The 25,472-nt window shown below is 39.6% G+C and overlaps 1 protein-coding gene across 1 annotated transcript in view; it reads right to left on the reverse strand.

Annotated features, from left to right (window-relative positions):
• The window catches only part of Spice1 (spindle and centriole associated protein 1), a 46,952-nt gene that overhangs the window by 5,680 nt on the left and 15,800 nt on the right, over positions 1–25,472 (reverse strand). The window contains exons 5-14 of the mRNA XM_028752437.1: positions 23,497–23,599; positions 22,365–22,471; positions 21,042–21,157; positions 12,723–12,862; positions 12,176–12,310; positions 11,434–11,696; positions 9,128–9,259; positions 5,818–5,968; positions 4,573–4,797; positions 2,238–2,722 (exon numbers count right to left, since the gene is read on the reverse strand). Coding sequence (XP_028608270.1) covers positions 2,238–2,722; positions 4,573–4,797; positions 5,818–5,968; positions 9,128–9,259; positions 11,434–11,696; positions 12,176–12,310; positions 12,723–12,862; positions 21,042–21,157; positions 22,365–22,471; positions 23,497–23,599 — 1,857 coding nt within the window. The remainder of the gene's footprint in view (positions 1–2,237; positions 2,723–4,572; positions 4,798–5,817; positions 5,969–9,127; positions 9,260–11,433; positions 11,697–12,175; positions 12,311–12,722; positions 12,863–21,041; positions 21,158–22,364; positions 22,472–23,496; positions 23,600–25,472) is intronic.

Below are 25,472 nucleotides of genomic sequence, written 5' to 3' on the forward strand. Positions count from 1 at the left end.
AGAGAGAGAGAGAGAGAGAGAGAGAGAGAGAGAGAGAGAGAGAGAGACACAGAGAGGTGGGCGGACGGACAGACGGACGGACAGACAGACAGACAGACACTATGAATCACAAGAGCAAAGACATGTCTGCCAGTGAGGTAAGTGTCCTATAGATGATAGAGTAGAACGAGGACAGACTACACAGAAATATCTCTGAGTCTGAAAAGAATGTTTTTAAAACTTTAATCTTCAAACAATGTTCATGAATTATGTTGCAAAGACTCGTAAAAATACTATTCCTTTGCTTATAACTTCAGAAGTCTGATTCAAGAATATCTGTGATTAGAAAGGAGGATAAGACAGTAAAATAGTCTACATAGAGAGTAAAAGCCCAAACAATACAAAACAAAAAAACTACTCTGGAGATACAATGTAAGTTTAATTTGAAAAGACAAGAAAAATCTACTTTTACCATTCATAATAATTCTATTTAGTTACATTAGAAATTACTAATTTGAACTGTTGATTTTTTTGCTTTTTGTCTGTTTATTTTTTTAAAAGATAAGTAAACTAATAAGAGTCAATTTGTATTTCCAATTAAAATAGAAAAGGGATAGTAAAGGCAGCAGTATCGGACCTCCCTTTCCAGGCTAGTATTTGTAATATTTAGAAAGGGCACAGGCTCAACATTTAATTGTGTTACCTTTTTAAAAGGGATAGTGATCTGTTTCAAATGATCCTCAAAACTCTACAAACATATAATGTAATATGCAAACAAACTTGTGCCTGTACATGGCTGCTGCCCACTGCTTGCTTCTTCCTGGCTTGCACTCTTGAGCCAACGATAACCTACTTCCACCTCCCACTTTCCTCGACACTCAGTCATGATTTGAAAGCTCTTAGGAACGCAGCTATCTCAGAAACCCTCTATCCCCAGGCTGCCCATACCTTCCGACAGCAGGAACAGTGTCAGATCCTTACAGGAATCACTTTTGTTCAAAAAGGGTCAAATAAAGGACCCTCTGTGACCAGGATGTGTCATGGACACTCCCATCTGGGACTCAGATTCACAGTTCTCCCCACAAACGATGAAAGAAAAATTTAAGTGATCAGATTAATCAGCAGACTTTATTTATAAAATGTCTTCATTGACAGAAAGACAACTCCACATGCTCTTACTCCTGTAAGCTGACCTCGCCGAAGCTAGGAGCAGATAAGTGGTTACAGAGCTGGGAAACAGTAACTAGGAGCAGGGAGGCTTATCCAGTGGGGACTAAGAACAGTTAGGGGTCTTTCTTTGTTTTTCTGTTTTTTTCTTAAATTTATTTGTTTTTAAAAGCAGCTCTGGCATCAGGGCAGGGCGCATAACAAGGGAACTGACCAAGTCCCAGGCCTGCTCAGTCAGGCACTACATCATTTAGCAGGGTCCTCAGACTGTTCACATGCACATTAAAGTCTAACGGATTCTTTAAATGTAATTTCTATAGGAAAACTCATTCTGAGCCCTAGAAAAAGTTACTCAAGAGTTAAGGGCCAACTACTCTTTAACAGGCCATGTTAAGAGTAAAGTACTTCTAATTAAAATCCAGTTGTGCAGCAAGCACTTAGGACCTCCTAATTCCGTATCATTCATTCCTAGCTTATCCTCAGCCCTCTCACATTTTCCTTAGTTCTGTTTTCTGCATTCATGTATTTTTTTCTTTTATGTTGCAAAACAAACTAACAGGTAGGTTTTATCTATCTTGTAAGGAAGATATATTAAAGCTATACAGAGTCAATTCGGAAAAGAAACCTCTTGGATGTCTGTTATAGCTTGAGTATGAAATATATCAATTCATTTACTAGGGCCTTGCTTACCAGCTCATGGGCTTTGGGGAGTGACTGGTTCCTGAGGGCTTTAATGAAAGATTGATCCTCTGAAGGATCTACAACGTAATATTATTATGGGTAGGCAATGACAGGGACGAGATAGAACTTAGCTAGAAGAATTATATCACCTGGGCACATCTTAAAGAGATATACCTTACCCTCTGACCCTCTGACCCACTGGGCCACCATGAAATAGTGGCCTCTATCTATGTGTTCCAGCCACCATGAGAGTCTGTTTGTCTAACCTAAGGAGTAGAACAATAGATTCTGCCTCAGGGAGTAACCCCGCTCAAACTGTGAGCAAAAACAAATCTTTAGTCCCTAGCAGTCCCTTTAGACTGTAGTGACAGCTCTAACAGTGTTCCCAGTCAGTCTCAGCTGATACTTACAGCAGGCACTTCGCTGGCACTTCCCTGTTTGCTTGACTCCCGAAGTCCATCACCTTGCTCTCCCCCTGAGCTGGTAATATTGTTCAGGTGAGCCTTGATGGCTGAATTCTGTAGTGTCAGCTCAGCAATCCGGGCCATTATGTCCTTCTTTTGCACCAGTGCCTCCGTTGTTCTAAGCTGCTGCCCATCTCCTAGCACTGTGGGCTCCTCTGAGAACATGGGGTTTCTCGATTGCTGAGTGCTGGGCAGGGAACTGCAAGGGGGCTGTGACAGGCTAACAAATGGTGGCTGGCCTCTGTTCTCCAGGTCTTCGCCCATGTGAGAGACTCTCCACCTCTGAGTGAAGAGATGGTTTTCTTCACTTGAGTTCTGAATGTCTGGATCAGTAGGCAGGGTCTTCTTTTCCCAGTTCTGCTCCTTCTCTATGACTTCCACAGTGGGAGGAATTCGTGGAGCCGGACGAGTCTGAACAGTTCTCCTCAGTACTATACGGAAGAAGTTTAAAACAGTCGTAAGCGTCTTACTTTCCAGTCAGTCAGTACTATAACCACAGTACCATGCTGTCATAGTAGATAAGGAAGCATATAAAAGAAGGGTTTAGCTTCTGACTGCCTAAAGTATTCTCATAAAGGAATATGTGCAATCATATGCAGAAACTTTCATATTCCTGAGACCACTGATTAGCACTCTTGTGGGAAAAAATGTGTCACAATAGTTTTTAACGTACTTTGACACATGTACCTCCTACTCAGAAACAGTGATGCATGCCTGCAATCACAAATGAGAAGGAATGATCTTGAGTTTAAGGCCAGCTGCATAGTGAGACACTGGTGTGGGGGAAGGTAGGGGGTGGGGGGGTGGAATTTGAATAATTACTGTAAGGAATAGAAATCTAATATAGACAAAAATCACAACTCAAAGCTTACTTTCTTATTCTGGACATAATTAATAACTCCCCAGAATCCTAAGAAATAGTAAACTACTGAGTTAGAAAGCTAGAAGAAACATTAAAGTAAAAAAATTCCCACATGCTAGAATAAGCAAGCTGGGGTCCAGAAGAGGGTCTTAGTGAATCAGGAGTGGGCAAGGCACCAGCACCATCTCCATTTCCACCACACTGATCTGACAATGACCTATTTGCTGTAGAAACAGTAAAGTACAATTCTAGTAACAAGGATTTGCCACTTTCTTTAACCTCTGGAACTTCTTCAGTTCCTTTACTGAAAACACATCAAAATACAGAAAATCTGAAGATGATAAAACTTAGCTTCTACTGTTCTACAAGAAAACAATTGTAATTTTTAAAGAAATAAAAATCTATGCAAAATATGTACAATCATGAAAAAAAGAGAAGGAACTGAAAAAGTACACTCTTCAAAGACACGCCACTGCTGACAATGTCTGAAAAACATCATTGAAAAAAAGGTGCTAGGAAGCTGTCTCAGCAGAAGTCACTAGCACACAGGCTGGAGTTCCAGTCTGACATCCCAGAGATGACTGACTCCCCAGAGCTGTCCTCTGACCTCCATATACAAGCCCTGGCATCCACATGCCTATTCCCCTCTCTCAAAGTTCATTAATCAAATTTTAAAAGGTGGAGAGTGATAAAGGAATACAGTTAATGTTGTCAACTGCTGGCCTCCACACAGGCTCACATGGGTGAAGGAAACCCCCCAACACACACACAAATAAACAAACAAAAATAATTAAAAATATTTTTTTCAAGGCCCAGTGACACACAGTTCAGTGGGTTAAAGTCCTTGCCACCAAGCCTGATGACCTGAATTTGATACCTAAAAACCACATGGTGGAAGGCAAGAACCCACTACCACAAGTTTCCTCTGACCTCCATATGTGTGTCATGGACATTTGTATGCACAACACACAGACACAGACACACAGACACACAGACACACAGACACACACACACACACACACACACACACTGGTCAGCAGCGGCATGTCTTTGAAGAGTACTTTTTCAGGTCCTTCTCATTCTCTGTTTTGGCTATCATGAGGTGAGAGGCTTTCCTCTGCCATGCTTTGTTCTACCACCATTCAGAAAGAACAGAGATAGCTGGCCACAGACTCGGAACCCAGGAAACAAATGCAAGTCCTTCCTCCTTCAAGTTATCCTGTGATTTTCAGAGTGATGGCTGGGTGCAGGAAAACTACCCTAAAAATACATGTGCATTAATGTGTGTGTATTTATGTATGTATGTGTGTGTATTCACATATATGTACAACACACATATACACACAAACACACTTATCATATAAGTGAAGGGGAAAAAAAATCACAGCTTCCATATAAATATAGAAGAAGCATGCTTACCATCCTGCAGAGGAGAGAATTCTGAGTTGCTCTTCTGCCTGGGTGGTGTTAGCATCACAGCTGGCTCGAAAATATGTGTTGGGAAATTATTGGTCAGATTCAAGTTTTCTGTGGAAGTTGGCCCCTCAGAGAGTTTAACAGGCAACTCTTCCTGTGGGAATTCAACCATTTCTTCCCCTCTGAACATCAATGGCATGGAGACATTACTGCTTACAACAGGACCCTCTGAGAAAGATAAGAGGACACTAACATGAGAGGAACAAAAAAGAAGCATGTGCACACACTTACCAACTCCCCAGGCCCCTGGGAATATTAAACTACTGAGTCAAAAAGCTGGAAGAGACATGAAAGTAAAAATCCAGCATTTATTCTATTTAATTTTGTATGTGTCTCTGTGTGTGAGTACGCACGCACGTGCATGTGTGTATTGCATGCTTTCAGAAGCTCACAAAGGCCAGAAGAGGGCTTCAGGTGACCTGAAACTGGAGTTATGGGCAGGCGTTATGAGCTACCACAGAGGTACTGAACTTGTGTTTTATGCAAGAGTAGTAAGTGTTCTTAACCATGAAGCCATCTCTGCAACCTCTAGGTATTTTATTTATTCTTAAAAGCATTTAAGTAGTATGAAAACCCCCAGAGTCCTCACTCTCTCAACCATATCCTCCTTTGCCAGAAACTTACAGGCAGGTTCTGTTTCAGTAGGAAAAACTGTGAAAGACGCAAAGATATCTAAGAAAGCCACTCACAGACCCAGCACCCACTGCAGGACCATTAGCTTCCTAATGATCATGACAAATAAGGCAAGAATTAAACTTGAATATGCTGACTTCTGTATACAAACATTGGTTCAAACAGGATAACTTTGTAAGTTATGTGTCAACAGTGTGGTGCATTCTGTGCTATCCTAACAGGGTTGTAAGGCTGAGACTTGGGAAGATGTGAACCAGACTTCACCTGGATAACATTTCTGACTTTCCTCCAGGCAATAATGAAAATTCCCCATAACAACTGTGAAGTATCATAACCCCTGGGTAACTAAAGGTTTCTTAGTAGCAAAGTTAACTCACCAACATTATAGTAATGAGATATTAATAGCAAGGCCCACCAGAAGAGAGTGACCTCATATAAATTATATTTCAGTCTGCCCCTTCTTCTAATCCACAAGTTCTACCTTCTTTGCTTATTACTGCTCTAAGGATATTAGGTAATTTAATAACAGTCTGGGAATAATAAGACTCCACCTACCTACATTATCCACAAGTCTTCTACCCACAGTTGCCCTTTCTGATGCTTGACTTTCTTGTCTGGAGTTATTTATCACAGGACAATTCTTAATGGCATGTGTGAGCGATATAAGCTGTTCATCTGTAGTGACCATGTACTGCTGAAGTCTCGCCTAAAGAAAATCACACATCACTGGCATAACAGACATCAGACATTATATAAAGAGTAAGCCATACAGAGATGTGAGAGTGTGTGTGTGTGTGTGTTATCATTTTAAATACCTACCCTAAACCAATGTTGTTCATAATTATAAATGCTCTAAAGGAATCATGATGATGAAATGATTAAGTAACTAATTACTATTACTAAGTACTCCACTATCAAAATTAAGTCTTTTGATAGAGCTTTTAATTTGCAAAATCTTTTCATATAGATTATCTCTATGACTAGCTACAATAAGAGAGTGATACACTAGGTGGGGAACTCAATGAAGCAGTCATGGGCACTGAAATGGATAAACTGTCATGAAAACATATTATGTACTTGCAACAATGTTAAGAGCAAAAGAAAAGCACAGCATTCTATATGTAGTCCAAGTAAAGCTTTCTATGAAAGGTAACTGTATTTAATGTATACTCAGATTTGTCTATGTATGTGTATATACCTACTGTTATATAATTTCTAATTTAAAAGAAATAAAACATCACATCAACTGATTAGATGTATTATCTGTCATATACCTGAACATGTTTGGAATTCTATTCTTACATTAAAGGTCAACTTCATTGTTTAGAAGTTCAGATGGATTGGTTCTTTTCTTTATCTTTTCCATATTGTAGATGTAAACAGGTAATGTAAAATTAACAAGTCTGACTACAACCACAAAATGCGGGCCTTTCATAAATATTGGCATATGGTTCTTACAGGCATAGATGATGGAAGGGAAGAGGGAAGAAAGAGGAGCTGTATGATCTGCCAAGACCTTATAACAAACACCAGAGAAACCAGTTGAGACAGCTATGACACATCATAAGTGCTGATAAATGCAGACAACTAATAAAAGTAGGTGTAGTACCGATAGTGTAGTATCAAAGAATAGAGCATATGAAACAACTTCTCCCCAATTTCACTCATATATTCAGTGGTCTTTTAAGTTTCCCCATCTCGGACTCAAATAGACTTTTCAAACTCAATATATAAAGCCAAGTTCCTCTTATCTCCTTCTACAACATACACGGCAGCTTCATCTTTTAAACCCAAATCCCAAACTACACAGTTACCTTTGGATTTTCCTTCTCACATTCTTTTCTTCCCCCTATTTCCAGTGGGTTTAGTTGACCTTTAAAACACACTCTGAATTTGCTGAGTCTTCACCCATGCCCCACTTCTGCTCTAGACCACACCGCTATGCTCCATCTGAATCAATCTCACGACGCCTAGATGCAATCCCCTGGTACCTGACCTAGTTCTATCCTCAAACTGTAGTCTGAGACAACAGAGTGATTTCACAGGCCACCAGAGAACAGCTTCAGTTCTCAAGAGAAGCCAGTAAAGATACCTTCTATGCAGCATTAGTCAACTATTAACTGGAGGCAGTTCTCTTTGAAAATGAGATTTCATTATATTCTTTTTGGTAGTATCAACTCTTCTTAGGCAAGCATGGTAGCACATGCCTGCAACTCTAGCACGCAAGAAGTTGAGACAGGAGGATCACAAAGCCAAGGCCATATTGAGCTACATAATGAGACCCAGTCTCAAACAGTAGCAAGAAAGACAACCAAAAAATCATCAAATCTTCTTATGGCTGGCTTTCTGGAAGCAGCTATGTTTAGAAATATGTTTTGGGTAGAAAGACACTGTGGAGTAAGGAATAAAGACAATAACACCCAATATAACGAGCTCTAAGTTTACGATAGTTACACAGAATCAGAAAAGTACACATAGCTCACTCATAAATAGTTGTAGTAATTTAAGAACAAAATAAATGTATGTCTCTTTATTTCTACATATATATGAAATATTTATAAGTACTAATTAAGTATAGTATTGTTCAAACAGCTCCTAAGTGGTTAGTACCAGAGTCAGGGGACACTAAGTGACCCAACAAAGGCAGCCCTCTCTGCTACAGTCCACGCAGCACAGTGCAGTGAAGTATTAGTCTTCGGGTGGTAATAACACAGCAGAGCACAGTGCATGCTTAGATGACTCTCCTAAGACTTCAGTCATACCATGCCTCTTCTCTTCAGGGGTTCTCCATTTCATTTGCCTAATTCTTTAAACTTAGCATGCAAAGAGCCCTATGTGAGGGCCTTATCTGATCTTACCTCTGACTGTTCTCTCTACTTCCCTTCCTCCACCTGGCATCCTACAGGACTCTGAAGCCATTATACCTCCTGCTCTTGTAGCAGTCTGCAAGTACTCACACCAACAAAATGGTGAATAAGACAGTCTATGTTCTCAAGCATGATGAGGACTCATCATGTTTTCAGTGATGAGGACTGACGTATGTCTAACATAAGTGGGTAAACTCAATGATATAACAATCAAAACATCAAAAGTACGCAGAGGAAGACTGCTCAGTCAGTAAAGTGCTTGCCACCAAACATAAGGACCTGAGTTCAAATCCCCAGCTCCAATGTAAAATGCCAGGTACAGCAGCACATGTTTATAACGCAAGTGCGGGGGCACAGAGACAGGTAGATCCTTGGAGCTCAATGGCCAGAGTCTAGTCAAACTGGTGAGCTCCACATTCACGAAGGAGCCCTACCTCAAAAAATAAGATGAAGAGTGACTGAGGCTGATACCGACATCAACCTCTGTCCTCCACAGACTTGTACACATACGTAAATACATATAGTCACATAATGCATACAAAGAGAATACTTAAAGAAGCACGCAAGCAGTTAGTGTTCTAGAAAAATTATATGCCTTTTTATAGTCACTGAAAACAACCACAAATAGCATCTAATATCACTGTAGAAGAGTTCAAAGGCTCTACTGTCCTTTCTTCTAAAATGACAACTGTTTCCAGAACAGTTCACACTCTGTAAATGAGCACAGGATTAGTGGCTACTGAAATGAAGATCCTGTTATCCCCACTCCACAGCATGTTTCTTAGAAACAGCAAATGTATCCTAAGTACTGTATGCAGCTTAAGTTTTGACACTAGAACTCTGGCATAACAACTGGTCATTACCACCCACTGCTGCTGCTGAGCATGACAGGTAGTCACATCGGGGCAGCTAAGTCATCTGCAGCTCCAGGAGAACCTTGCATGCATGCAGACATACTCACTATCAAACACGGAGCCTTTGGGAGAGCATGTGAATACCTGCATGGTACTATGTTCTTCTCTGAGGAGAAGAATTTCAGCTGTCAGGGCATCAATGAGCTCTCGGTGATCACCTAACATCTGTTCCAGCTGCTGCCTTGTCTCTACTTCCTTCCGAAGCTGGATTTCACTCTGCAAAAGACAAGAAAAGTAAACTCTAACCAGTAGGGTCACACACTGACAACTACACTTCTACAAAGACAAGATAGCAAAGATACTTAGAAGCAAGAACCACGATAATGATGAGACTTAAAACTTTCATTAGCAGGCTACATTTAATTCATAAAAAAACACATTTTTTTGTTCTAGTCTCATCTTAAAGAACTACTTCTGTTTTCATTTAAAAAGTTAAGGGCTATGCACAAATAGAGTTTGGATACAAAGCTCATGTCTAGAAAGACACATTGATACCTGACCATGACAGTAAGCTACATGGAAATGAACAGGTTAGCTACAAGTTAGGAATGAGAATTAGGTTTTTTCACTCTACACTCTTCTGTATGCCTCCATTTCATGCTGTGTGATACACTGCCAATCACAAACTGATTGTTAAAATATAATTTAAAACAAGTACTATATTGACTATTTCTATGAAATATCATAACATTGAAAGTAAGTGAACAGTTACAAAGCGCATGTTACCAGGCCTGCTACACTTTCTTTTTTTTTCTTTTTAATTTTTTTAAAATTATTTATTTATTTATTTATTTATTTATTTATTTATTTATTTTTGAACATGAAATGCTTTTTTATAGCATGTTTTACAAGGGGAGGGGGTAAGAGGGGCCAGGTGGTGGAAAAGTACAAAATCTTCTTGGCCTGTGCCTTGAAACATGTCATGGTCTATACGGTACACTGCCTTGAATTATGATCTACCTGCTGTTCTTCAGAAGATATGGTACACTGCTTGAGTTATGGTCTCCCTGCTATTCTTCAGATGATATGGTACATTGCTTTGAGTCTATCTGCAGTTGCTAAGCAGGATCTTGCAGTTGCCAAGCTTCAGAGGACAATGTCCTGCTACACTTTCTAAGCACTAGCACACACAAGGACTACAGACTAATGAGAAAGAATCCTGTGAGGTGGGAAGATAACAGGAGTGGGAGGGAGACAGGAGCGAATAGGGTGACAGTAATCAGAATATACCCTCTGTGTGTGTGTGTGTGTATGTGTGTGTGTGTAAAATTGTCAAAGAACATGTTGAATATAAGATAAAAAGGGAGAAGAAACCTACTAGCTATGATACTGCTCATAGCATACAAGGCACATAAACAGTACTGTGAAGGGAAAATTGAAATAATCACAGAATAGGGGTCTACTGAAAAGACTTTCACATGTCTGACACTACACAAACCTTTCATTATCAAGCAGTTTGACAAAAACACCTCCAGATGATACGTCAATCACAGTGATAGAGATACTACTTACAGTAAAAGTTTCTTAACATTTTTGTCATATTTATTCAATAGATCTAAGTACATAATAAGTAAACCGTATGTAGATTTTTATTCTGTGCATGTACATGTGTGTGAGGATATGCATGCATGTAAACCTCAAGTGCTATTCTCAGAAATAAAGGCAAGGTCTCTCACTGACCTGGAGTGGAGCTTATCAATCAGGCTAGACTGGCTGGCTCATGAGCCCCAAGGATACCATGATCTTCACTTTCCCAGAATGTTTAATTTGGGGATTAAACTCAAGTACACATGTGTTCAAAGCAAACACTTTGGCAACTGAGCTATCTCCCCAGATCCTTAAGTAGACTTTATAGAAAATTAATTCTATCCCACCTAAGGACCAATTATTATTTATAAGCAAACAATTCTTTATTCTATAAATTATTTTCACAATAATAAGACAACTCCCATTCTACAGAGACCACAGTTTTCCTGCCTATGAAATTTACAGATTACAGGCAAACCAGCTCTCCCAGCAGAGCTGATAGAGCATCAGCCAGCAGAGGAAAGCAACATAACAAAGCTACAGTTAACAGTGCTATTTAAACCAAGATACCCAGTCAGTAATACATGCAGCTGGCATACGATATTACTTTATTCACCGCAGATTTATCTTACTAATTACATTTTTCTAAAATTCAAAGTAACATCAGAAATATTTACCTAGGCATGTATCTAATGACAAAGGGGGACTACAAGCATAAACTTTACTAGATATATTAAAACTGAGTAAAATACAACTACTCAAATTTAACTGTTCTTACTTAGAGGCTGCAATAAGTTAAGCAAGGAGAAAACAATCACATCTATTTATGGCTGAAGAGAAGATTCCATAACCTGTCCCCTTACCTCTTTAAGGTACCGAACCAGACGGCAGAGGGAGCTCACCAGGGACAGAGTAAAGCCTGTGAGCCCCTGACCACCCTGCAGCCCCTTGACCTCACGCCCTGTCCACCGCTCGTACTCTTCCATTTCATGTTCCACTTCATGGATCATGTGTTTGAGGACATCCAGGCTGGAATTATTGTTACTTGGTAAGTCTGCAGAGGTTGTGCTGGAGGATAAGTTTTTCTTCTGCTTGGAGGGAGCACGAATATCTTGTTTTCTTTTCACTGAGAATGACAAAAGTCATTCTAGTTCAAAACCAGGGAAATCACAAATTTACCAGAAAAAGTTTTGATTGTTCACCATTTTTTTTTTTTTTTTTTTGGTTTTTCGAGAAGGGTTTCTCTATATAGCCCTGGCTATCCTGGAACTCACTCTGTACACCAGGCTGGCCTCGAACTCAGAAATCCACCTGCCTCTGCCTCCCAAGTGCTGGGATTAAAGGCGTGTGCCACCACTGCCTGGCTGATTGTTCACTATTTTTAAAAAAGAAGTTACCACAGTCTTTATAATACAAACCTACAAATTTGACACAAAGTTAGCATTATCTATAGCTAACATATGATAACACTCTGTGACACACAGTGTGGGACAGAGAGGGTTTCTTAGCTTCCCCTCAACAAACTCATACTTAAATACATACAGTTGGACAAGCTCTGAGAAGACATGTGTAACAACTCCTCTGTGTAAGTGGGAAAGCGCGCACCTTTACTTAGCGGCTGCCTTTGTTTCCTTGTGTTAAGCACCTGTCCCACGTAGCTGGAGTCTACAGGCTCAGCAGACTCCTCAGGTTGAAGCCCAGCCTGGATTCTCTTGACAGCATCCGTTGCATTCAGAGCAGCTGAAAATGAAGAACACAGCAGAAAGCATTTTAAGAGAAAAAAGCTTTCTCTAAAAACAGTTCCACTAATAAGAGTCATCATGATTTTAGTCCATGTATAAAGACTCCAAAAGTTAAGTAGCATTTGAAAACTACTGTGTTCAAAACAAACAGACAAACAAGCCAACTTAAGAAAGTATGCTATTGCCAGGCAGTGATGGCACATGCCTTTAATCCCAGCACTTGGAAGGCAGAGGCAGGCGGAGTTCGAGGCCAGCCTGGTCTACAGAGTGAGTTCCAGGACAGCCAGAGCTACACAGAGAAACCCTGTCTCGAAAAATCAAAAAAAAAAAAAAAAAAAGAAAAGAAAAGAAAAAAGAAAGAAAGAAAGAAGAAAGTATGCTACTAGAAATACTGCCTAGGATCAACTAGCCTTTCTGATCCTCTGTTGAAAGCTCTGAGGACGGAGATCCTGGAGGAGTCCTTTGTGACTGGGTAGCGATTTTCTGCTGAATATCAGTCCACAGTTGATTGATTAACTCAGAATTCTCTTCCTTTAGCTGGTGAAGAAACCTATAAATTATGAGACAATTATAATTAATAGGTGTTATTATTTAAACTGTCCAACTGCTCATGTATTTGATTTACAAGTTTTCAGCAATTCACAATTAAAAAAAAATGTTACTGACTTTATCTGACAAGACAATGTGGTGACTGAATGAGAAATGCCCTCCATCTAGGTGTATACATTCACATTTTGGTCCCCGGCTAGTGGGGCTGTTTGGGGGAGGATTGTGGAACCTTTATGAAAGGTGACTCTGCAGGAGTAAGTCTGTCAGTAGGGGTGAGCCTTGAGAGTAAGCCCTGCTCCACTTCCTCCTCCTCCTTTGTGTTTCTAGACTGCCAATGCAATGTGACAGGCTGGCCTCCTGCCCCTGCTCCTGCGCCATGCCTGTGTCATGCCTTCCCTGCCACAACGGACTGTATCCCCTCTGCAACTTTAAGCCAAAATAAACTCATTCTTCCTTAGGTTACTTTGTTGGAGTATTTTATCATAGCAACAGAATGATGCTAATACAGACAGGTAAGTAGACAAAAGGCCCATCATCTTAGGGAAGAAAGTAGTCCATTTGCCTTCCAGTTTCTATGTCCCATGGTCCCTTACACAGTAGTGTTGGCCTTTGTGTGTGTGTGTGTACACACACACACACACACACACACACACACATATAGTGTCTCACCCTTCTTCCTCTCTCTAAAGTAATTATTTATGTATGGCTCTGCCCTTGTGGTTTCTCTTCCCTTCAGGAGAGCCAGTTTGCTCATATTAAAGAAAATGCTTTATACCAGAAATGGGGCATGAGTCAGAAGAGGAGCCTAGGGACTTAGTACTTGGAAGCCCTTGTGACAGAGCTTAGCCTTATCTACAGATGTTACTGTCACTGACAATGCTGATATTTAATTTCTCACTTAAATTGAGACCTAAGAAGTGAGAACACAGAAAATAGAAACAAATGTCTAGCGTCTAATAAATGAAAATGTAAATGTGGTATAGCTATTCAACAAAATACTATTCAGTCATAGAAAGGAATGAAACATTGCTGTGTATTGCAACATGAAAGACACCAGACACAAGAGACAGCATACTGCATAATCTCTATATGACATGTCTAAATAGGCAAATCTATAGAGCAGAAAATATACGAGTGCTTATTCAGTTCTGAAGGGGTTGGACGGAAATGGTGTTTCTTTCTGAGGCGATGAAAATATCCTAAAATTGATTGCAATGGTGACCAAATGTGAATGTATTGAGAAAATACTGAATTATAAATAAACAGGCTATGTATCTATGAACTATAAATCAAATTGTTAGAAATTAAATAGGAAATAAATATTCTAATTAAGCCACTCCATAGACCTCAATTCCAAGCAAACTATAAGCAGCACATTAGAACACCACTTGCTAAAAAAGTGTATCTAGCAAAAGGGCCATGATATGAGCCTTGCAGAAGGGAAAGGACAAGAAAAGATCCTTCATAAAACAACACCAGCAGCTTTAAGTCCAACCTTTAAGAAAAATATCAGAAGAATGTTCTACAAATTGGAAAAATAAACACCACATTCTTACACTTCACTACCATCTCTAACACCAATGCTTCCAAGAGCCAGGCTACATAGCAGCCACAAATATAATGCAACACCATCGCAGTAGGCTAAAAGCTGCCAAAAGACACCCATAACCCAACCCCTAGAGTCTATGAATGCAATCTTCCCACACTAAAAGGGGATTTTGCAGATGTGGTCAAGTTACAGGCCATGAGATAGGGACATGTTCACAAACGACTGAGAAGTGTCTTAACTTCAAAATATGTGCATCCACAAAAAGTGAGGGAGAGCTGATCTACATGGTAAAAACAGAGACAGAGACGGGAGTGTCCCAAGTTACAGAAGGCCAATGGTCCGTACCAAATGCCACCAAAGGAGAAAGGGAAAGCGACAGATTTTCTTCTGAGGCTCTCCCAGAGGGTGGGATGGCTCTAGACACACCTGACTTCAGCCTAGTGAAACATATTCCAGATCTCAAACCTATAGACACAATGAATTTGTATCATCTTAAGCTGGCAAGTCTTTGTTAATTTGTTACAACATCATCAAAAAACTAATACGGACTATGACTTGAGTAGAATGCTAGTGTAGATGTAGTGTACAGGTAAGTGGTTTGGGAGTAAGCCTGGAAGGGTTTTTAGATGAATGACAGAAGCAGCCTACATAGTCTTATATGAACTACTGGTAGAAATGGATGTTAGTAATTTCTCTGATGAAGACACCGGAAGAGGTGAGGTGTACTGTAGAGACCCCAAACTGATTTAAGGAATTCCCATATTGTAGTAGAAAGTTGACAGAAATATGACTATCAACAGAGCTTCTAGTCAGAGCATTCAGGACATTAAGAACATGGTATTAGACTGGAGGCCAGCCAATACTTGGGGTGTTAGAAATCTTAGTGTTGTTGTATACAAAAGTAGAACTTTCTAAGTGACGAACCAAGAAGTTTTGCTGAAGAGATTGCAAAGAGTTTGCTAGTTCTGAAGGGCAAGATATAATTCCTAGAACTCCTCAGTGATTTCAGAAGCCAGAGAGAAAAACGTGATTATCCAGGAAAGATTCATGAGGACCTCTAGTCTATCGTATAAAACACAGACATCCATAAAAGCTTTTGAGAGTGCTTTAACAGCAGAAATATCACTGGCTTGGACTGAGAGGATGGAGTAAAGAATTGGTGCCACACTCCCATATTCTACAGAGAGGAGTAGGTTGATAAAGCTACCCAACTATAAACATGAGCTGTCTATCCTAAACTACAGATGAGCTACAAATGTTTTTACAGATTTAAATCCACAGGCACAGGGGCCAAAGGGAAAGCCTCAGAAATAATCAGCAGAGCTATGGACCCTGAGGTTGAAGACTCAGGCTGGAGATAATTATTGAAATCAGGCCTTGAAACTTAACGGAATTTGTCTGTCTGGATTTCAAAGTCCCTTGTAACTGCTGACTACTTTCTTCTTTTGATAATTTTTCCCCTTTTAAAACAAGAATGTCTATAACTCTTATCCAAGATATGTTCCATCACTGTACTCTGAAAGCAGATAGCATATTTTCTAATTTCATATAACTACATATGAAAAAAACAATTCTGTGGTAGAACAGATCATATTCAGCCTTCTCATACCTTGTTTAATGATGAGATTAGAGACTTCTTCACTAGAACCGACAGAAGGGCATGCTTTCAGACCAAGAAGTGCTCACCTGCATCCACAAAATCCATACATACAATAGTAATATTATGAATAGAAAATTTAAACTCAAATTGTTCAGCTAATCAAGATCCCATCCCAATAAGGAGCTGCCAAGGAGGGAGTCAGAATAAAGCTGCAATAACACGTAAGATGAAATTAAATATGAATACGCAAGGATCTGGAGATAGTGCACGTGTATGTACATATTGAGCAGCACAAATCTACTGCACAGTAGAAGTTAAAAAACAAACAAACAAAAAGGGCATGGGAGCAGTGCATGCTGGTAACCCCAGCACTTGGAACACCAAGACAAAAGGATTACAAACTGGGGATCCAGGTGGGCTACAGAGTAAAACTGTGTCTCTAAAATTAAATTCTCATAATGAAAAATTTCATAAGGTGCATTGAGGCACTTCAAGAAAGCAACAGAATAATGGCAGTAAGATTTGGGAGAGAACAAATGCTAGGAAAACAAATGTGGCTGGGAAATGGGGTGAGCCTCCTGTCTATAACTCCTCACTGAACAGATAATACAGCTGAGGACAGGGGAGACAATCCTACAACTTAAAGGGCCAACTATGTCGGATAAGGGGAAACTGACCTGGACCCTAGACTACGGGCCCCGTAAGTCTAAAGGCAGAAAAACAAATGTTGAAGCTCAAGGAAATCAAGTTGTTAGACAAAAACACCAAATTTCTTATAAAAGCAAGAAAATTACTATAGCAGCAGACTTCATAAAGCAATGTACAAGGCCAACCAAGAGTGAAGAGCACTGCCAAAAAAGCCAGCCAGTACTTCAAATACAAAAGGTATAGAAAATGTCTAAATATTATGCAGAGAATGAGAGACCAGATAACATTCAGACCTAAACAGGATGTCTCCAATAAATCCCTTCCTCAGGCCTCAGGGAACTCTGCAGAAGAGGAGACAGAAAGAGTGTAAGAGCCAGAGGGGACAGAGAACACCAAGAAAACATGACCCCTCGATCCACGTGAACAACACATATATGAACTCACAAGACTAGGGAGCATGGGCGGGCCTGCATGGTTCTATACCAGGTCCTCTGTGTATGTACTATGGCTCCCAGGTTAGTGTTTTTATGGGAGTTTTTGAGTGTGGGTAGGAGTGGATTTCTAATTCTTGTGTCTTCTCTTGGGCTCCTTCCCTTCTGTTTGTTTTGTCTAATTCTGACATGTCAGTTTTTTCTTTAAAATCTTTTATTTTTAAAATAAAATACTTTACTTTTAAATTATAGATAATATAGAACATGTTTATATTATAATTTATAATAACTGTATTATTATCTCTTAGAAGCCTGTTTTCTAAGGAGAGACAGAAAGGGAGTGGATCTAGTTGGGAGGGGAGGTAGAGAGGAACTGGGAGGAGCAGAGGGAAGAGAATCCATAATCAGCATACATTATATGAGAAAAATATCCATTTTCAATAAAAGGGTAGAGGAATGTCTAAAGAACTCAAGGAACATTCTATTCATTAGCCCAACAGCATGAGCTAACTAACCAAGATTCAACTACAAGACAACCATGAAAACAGGAAAGGACTGGATGAGCATTTAATAATTTTTTCTTGCCTGTAAGATAAAAACAAACAAAATCATGATAGACAGTGAAGCACAGTGTGCAAATGCTTTATGTCTGTCAATTAAAAGCTAAGATGCAACTACAAAATGGGGAGAAATGTCGAACAATTAGCTTGAACCGTCAGTGTGCAACACACAGCTGTCAGCAAAGATTAAATAACAACAGTCCTCCTCGACTCACAAAAGGGACATACACTAGGTAGCATCACAAGAGAACTACCATCTTCCTAAATACCAAGACTTTTAAAAAAAACAACAATGAATACACAGAAAAGAGACAGTATACAAGCCTAGCACGCACGAGGCTAAGGCCAGAGCTGACAGCTGTAGCTAGCCAGTTTCACAGAGAGATCAAATCAACCAGAGAAAGGAAAAACAGTACAAAGAACAGAACCGTGAGTGACTAGACAACACTGAAACTGAACAAAGCTTACCTCACCAATTAGAATTGACTAGGGAGGCTATATCCACTACACTGCATACAAAGAACACAAATAATATAAAACAACTGCAAAAGCCTAAATAAATAAAGAAGACTATATATAAAAAAGCAAAGATAACGCAGACAATCAGAAACAATAAGTAGAAGTTTTATTCCCTATCTCAGGCAAAACAGACTGCACCAAAAGCCACTAAATATGACAATAGAGATTATGGTGCTAAAAGCCATTCATCAAAATAAAGACATAGCATTTATAAATAAACCTTCTATAAGTACAGCAGTCACCGTACAAGAAAGGACACATTAAACTTCAATTAAGTATATTAAAACAATAAATATGAAGAAAAACAAAAGCACACTAAAACTAGAAGTCTTTAATACGTCACTCTCAGTATACAATATGGCAAAATTAACTAGGAAGACAGAAAAAATAAGACATAGTCAGCAAGGCAGGTGTTATGCTGTGCACACAAAGCATTATACCTTCAATAGAACCATAGCCTCTGCTCGAGCACACACGGAATACTACAGACATGATCACAGGCTAGCTCACAAAGAAAGCGTCACCAAGTTCCACAAACAGGAAGATGACAGGGCACAGCCTGAACCTAGAGTAGCTAAACTACACAGGACAAGGGCTTCCAGAGCTTTGCTTTGTTTTTATCTTTCTCAGCAAAAAGGGGGGAAAATCAACTGAAATGACCTCATTTCTTAAATAATCCACTTATTTTTATGAACTGGAAAAAAAGTACTGCAGTCCTAACTCAAAAAGCTATAAAAACAAAAGAAAGCACAAGGAAGGGAAAAGGGAAAATTGAGGAGGGAGAAATCAAACTATACGCTCAACTTAATAAGCCAGAAGTCCAATTCTTTGAAAAGTTAAGAAACTAGATTATAGGGGCTGGAGAGATGGCTCAGTGATTAAGAGCACTGGCTGTTCTTCCAGAGGTCCTGAGATCCATTCCCAGCAACCACATGATAGTTCACAACCATCTGTAATGGGATCTGCTGTGTCTGAAGACAGTGACAGTGCACTCATATACATACATAAATAAATCCTTTTAAAAAAAAAAGAAAAGAAACTAGACTACAAGCAATGCAATCCTAAAAGAGGATGACCAAAAGAAATGATGGGAAGGGTCTGGCACACAAGACCCTTCACCCAACACCAACACCAACACCAAAACAAGCATATGTCTACAAAATAACACAACAGAGATGCCTGTTACTTCACTATTATTTTATACAGCCCTATAATTAATATACAAAAGAAAAGAAATTTGAGGAGGGTAAAATACAGGAACCAAAAATGTTCTTTGTAGGTGACATGATGCTAAACCCTGGAGAATTGCTGTCAGAACTAACTTACATAGGATGCAGTGATGCAGCTGACCACTGAGATAAGACAGAAACATGTATGATGATAAGCTGGAAGGCACAGGGGAAAAGTATCTAGGATGGAGCTCAGGGAAGACTGCTTACCCCCTCCCACAGGACCCCCAAATCCCCAGCCACACAGGGATATAAAAGATGTAGTGGATGAATAGAAAATCCCATTCAAAGGAGAAACAACTACTATTTAAGGATAAGCTGAGCAAGAAGCAAGTATACACTATGTAAGAACAACGTCAAAGCATTCCTCAGAAACAGAAAGCACACTTTTTAACAAAGGGGAAACATTATGTCCTAACAGAAAATATCAGTAAGCTTTGATTTATGAAGTTAAAGAAGTTGATACTGATTTTCATATAAAAACAGATTAAAATTATTAGGAAAACCCTAAAATTCTAAGAAAAGCTGAAAGGAAGTTGGGTATGGTGGCACACACCTTTAATCGAAGTACTTGAGAGGCAGAGGCAGGGGAATCTCTGTGAGTTCAAGGCCAACCTTGTAACATAGCAAGTTCCAGAACAGCCAGGGCTACATAGAGAGACCTTGTCTCAAAAGAAACAAACAAACAAAAAGAAAAAAGAAAGAAAAGCTATAGGTATCTATAAATCCTACAAGTCCTCTCTAAACAAAACCCTAAGGCACAAGAATGACTGGAGAAGAGGCCAGCACCACTAGAAGAGCAAGTCCAGAAATTTGCCCACACTCCGACAGAGACTGTGACAATGGCACAAAAGGGAGGTCTTTACTAACACTTTAAGGACTATTAACCAGGAAGCCATTAAAAATAACATAGGTGTGTATCTCCTCCTGTGTACCAAGAAAAAACTAACTGGTGGAGACTAAATCCCAAACACAACGACACACCTCCTAGAAAAAAGTACGACAAGTGTTCTGTACCCTGGGCTTGGGCATGAATTTCAAAGTACAGTTCTTCATAAAGTAGAATTCAACAATTTTAAAGCAAAATTGTACAGCGTTTACACTTTAAACTTCAAGTTCTACTTCCAATTTTTCCTAAATATGGACTTCAAGTAATATAACAGTATGTAAGATATTTATTATAGTGTCTTTGTTACTACGGAGAACCAGAAATAATGTAAGCTGCCATGTATCCAGGAGAGTGTCCAGTCAGCTCTGACATTCACTCACTTTCCAGCCCAGCTACTTCGCTGTGCTGTAAAAACAAACTTTACATAAGGCTGGGGGCTGATTTTAGGTCGTATCAAGTGATGAATTCAAATACAGCATTGCCATTTTTAATGTATGAAACGAGGAAATGAGATATACATTTATATAACTGCTTTATGTATAAAAAGAAGTACAGGAGAAATAAAAACCTTTTTACATTCCTACTACAACTTTTACAACATTATTGAACAATTTTAAATATTTAGATAAAACTATACACTCAACTGGTTTTTTTTTTTCTTTGCTAGTGTTTTTAAGGAATAATGCAATAAGCACGCACTTTGAATACTCTGGGAACCCCAGATGAGCCTGTGTATTCATGCCACACACACGTACCTCTCTGTATTCCTGTTGGAGTGCGAGCTGAGTGAGTTAGGCAGTTCACTCTCGCTGTCTTCTGACTGGCTGTGAGCAGTGCTTTCCTCCCCTCCATCATCGACTTCATTAAGAGCCTACCTCAACAAAAAAAACAGCAGCATAAGTGATGATATGCTCATTCATGATAGGACATTAGCCATAACAGACATTTTTCCTCCTAAGGCTGACCACCAAACCCTCTCGGTCTTCCTCTAACTGTCCTAATTATACTCAGCTGCTTGCCCCCTTCAGCTATCAGTATTTAAATGTAAGAAAGTCTGTTTCTTCTTACCCTACCATGTGTCCACCCTGACATACTGTTTATCTTTTGGGTTTTGTTTAGTCCAGGCTAACGAATGTATTATGGAACTAAGGGTGGCCCCAAATTCCCAACTGCTTCTGCCTCAGCCTTTCTAATGCTAGTACTTTATGCTTGTGTCATCGCCACTGGCTCCACCAATCACTTTAAAGAATCATCTCCAATTCTGCATCTGTAACTTTGCTTGTGTTCTGCCACTCCACTCAAAATACTTTCTACAAGGTCAAGGTCAGCATGTTTCCTCCTCCACAGACAAGTTGGTCATTTTGTTGCCTTCCTTTACAGCTTAGATACGGATGGCATATGCATGAGGAGTTCAGTACAATACCCAAAACACAGACGCAATAGTGCCAGGCATGGCGGCGCATGCTTTTCACCCCAGCACTGTAGAGGCAGAAACAGGGCACTTGATCCCTGGGGATCCTTGCCAGTCAATCTAGGCTTAGTTGGTGAACTCCAGACAAACGAGACACTTCATCTCAAAGGAGGCAGACAGGATTCCTGAGGTTGTCCTTTCACACACACACACACACACACACACACACACACACACCATATACTGAAGTATATACTCAACCTTCGACTTCATATCTTATCTTTTTGAATGTTCTATTCTTTCTCTAGCTCATCTTATCCAATCTTCTTTGTTAGTTTTCTTTTTCTACTGTCTCTTTATAGTTGACAGGACAATGATTGACATTTAAGCTTTTAAAATGTTTTTCATGATGCCTGTATCAAGAACTTCATTTCAGCCGGGCGGTGGTGGCACATGCCTTTAATCCCAACACTTGGGAGGCAGAGGCAGGTGGATTTCTGAGTTTGAGAGTTCAAGGCTAGCCTGGTCTACAGAGTGAGTTCCAGGACAGCCAGGGCTACACAGAGAAACCCTGTCTGGAAAAACCAAAACAAACAAACAAACAAGGAACAAAAAAAGAAGAACTTCATTTCAGCATGGGCACTTGGTTGTGAGTGCAATGGATTACCTGAGGCTCTATGATTGATTCATTAAGGATAGACGGGGTGACAGGGTCTTGATTTATTCCAATAGGACGTTGTGAGGAATCTGGAGCCATTGTTACATTTGGAAACCCTGAAGAAGGAACAAACACAAGTCATCCCGATTTTATTTCATCTGCTTAAAGAGGCTTCACAAGTTCCATACTGCCACAGGCTCCTTTCACCTCAGGGAAATTTTAAACAGCAGTTCCACTTGTTTAACATGGTACATATATGGATATGTATCAGCCATATCTAAACACATTTTTACCTTCACAAAACTCCATGAGATAGGTTTTATTATTTCACAGGTCAGTAAACTGAAACTTGGAAAAATTAAGTGACTAGCCCAGAGTTACGCTAATAAACGGCTGACTCAGGATTCAAACTTCCCTCTAAAAATAAACACGTTTCTAAAAGATTAAACAAGTTATATGCTATTATGATTAATAATGCTGAAGCCGAGAATGGTGATACATGCCTTTAGTGACAGCACTCAGGAGTTAAGAGGAAGGAAGACCAAGGCTGGCCTTCGCTACATGGACCGTGAGGGTGGAGGGCAGGGATAATCCTATGTAACTAAAGAAAAGGAAAGTTTCTTTTCACAAGAAACTGAAATTGCTTTAGATTTTCAACAACGCTTACTCAAACAAAACTAAATGTACATATTTTAATTATGTGGCAACTTAATAAAGCTAAAAACTTGAGCCATGTTTTGCAGTTACAAAATGTTGTACTTTACACTGTATTTTAGTAGATAGTTCCCTTAACTGAGTAACTTGTAATACTCCTAGTAAACAGCAAGTGAATCCTGATTCTTGGCTCTTCATATACGAGCCAGCTAGAAGATGAAGCAGGGCTGGGCAGTGGTGGGGCATGCCTTTAATCCCAGCACTTGGGAGGCAGAGGCAGGAGGATTTCTGAGTTCGAGGCCAGCCTGGTCTACAGAGTGAGCTCCAGAACAGCCAGGACTACACAGAGAAACCCTGTCTCAAAAACCAAAAAAAAAAAAAAAGATGCAGCAGGAACATAACTTCTGATAACAGAGTGAATGCTTCTAATCCCTAATGAGCTATGTTTCAGAGAGAAACACAAGTTCTGTGTGGACTGAGTGCTTACCTGTGCGCTTCCGAGGAACATCAACAAACAGACCCTTGGCTACAGCCAGCAGATGATCGGACTTTTCTAGCACATCCTGTGTCTGGTACTGATCAGAAAGAATCTACACAAGAGTTAAGAAAAATACTGTTCAGAGAAAACTAGGCTTACTTGTCGAATTATTAAGGAAAAAGACTAGGGGAAGGCACCAAACGTGACATTTTAAAAGTTTAATTTTCAATTTCTATTGGTGTGGTTGCTGAATTTGCTCTTAACCATGGGCTGTGACCATCCTAAAACCCTCCCATGGCAATATTCTTAGATAACAGTAGGCAAGACTATTATAGTAATTAGTAGCTTGAAAGAAATACATATTACATTGTGCTCTGGTGTGCGGACACACACACACACAAATACACACATACATGATCAGGTATATAGACACATACAAATACACACTTTTTAAAATAAGACTGTAATTTATATAGTCTTGCCACATGAAAATAACTATATTTAAGTTTTATTCCATTCTAGTTTTAAGTGATGGTTGTAGCCCACTAACTTGATTTCATAACCCATTAATAAATAATAGTATACAGTTGAAAAACACATACTAAAAGTAAGAATCTTTGAGCCATAAACTCAAGGTGTTTCCACCACCGAAGAAGTATTCTGATAATCCACTAACAGGCCTATGACTTAGAAAATCAAGGTATAGCTTTTAGGATTAAGCAATGATCTGCTTAGGTATTTATAAATATGTTGGTTTTTTATTATGGAGATATTGTTACACAAAACACCATTACAGTCGTGCCTCTGATTATGCACTTCCTATTGAAGGACTTTATTGTACAAAAGACAAAGCCATACGCTACAGATGAGTCAATGCTATCTACCACCACCAGATGGCATTCTTAAGCTGAAAGCAATCTTAAAATCAAGACAGTGCCTTTTCTAACCCTGACTGATGCTGATAAAGCATCTAAAAACAAACACTACGACTGGAATTTCTCTGTAATACAAAAAAAAAAAAAAATCACATCACATGACAATTACTATTTTACGATACAGAGAGAAAAGTGAGTAGCGTTCTTATGTTACCCTTCCTGCTATGGCCAAGTGGGTCAGCTAGCTCGGTCAGCTAATGAGAGTAAGTCCTGCATTTGCTCCTTCCACAGAGTGGAAGTGCATTTTAGAAGTGCAGAAGGCCAAGAGCACACAGAGAATGCTGGGCTTAGGGCCACACTAGAGATAGTAAATAGACTCTAACCACGTTACGCAGTTTCCTGCTGTGTCAATGGCGCACAGCATGGTTTTTACTTGAGATCTGATTATAACTGACACCAGGCATCAATGTAGTTATTAATGAGATCGTTTTTCCACTTTCTGCTTCTGTCAGCGCCATGACTTTATTTTGACAGAGGGTGTGGTGATTTGACTATGCTTTGCCCAGGGAGTGGCATTAGTAGGAGGTATACTCTTGTTGGAACAGGTGTGGCCTTGCTGGAGGAAGTGTGTCACTCTGGGGGGTGGGGAGGTGGGCAATGAGATCCTCCTCCTAACCATGTGGGAGACAGTCTTCTAGTGGCCTTCAGATAAGGATATAGAATTCTCAGCTCCTCTATGACTACCTAGATGCTGCCATACCCCACCTTGATGATAGTGGACTAAATCTCTGAACCAAACCTGCAAGTCAAACCCAAATAAATGTTGTCCCTTATAAGAGTTGCCTTGGTCATGGTGTCTCTTCACAGCAATGAAACCCTAAGACAGGGTAATGCCTTAAAAACAAAAAGTAATAAACTCTCCAAATTACCAATAGGACATAAGCTGTGTGATTTTTCTAGCTTGGTAACAACCATTCCTCTGTATCAGGGATATGCCTATGGTCCTATCACATCCACTGAATGCAGACACCATAAACACAGAAAAACTTAATAACTGAAGCAAAATATGTTCATACTCTTTGACCCTTAGGTTTCTTTTCTTTCCTGTGA

This window comes from Grammomys surdaster, unplaced genomic scaffold (genome assembly GCF_004785775.1).
Source record: "Grammomys surdaster isolate TR1022 unplaced genomic scaffold, NIH_TR_1.0 125901, whole genome shotgun sequence".
Classification (NCBI taxonomy): domain Eukaryota; kingdom Metazoa; phylum Chordata; class Mammalia; order Rodentia; family Muridae; genus Grammomys; species Grammomys surdaster.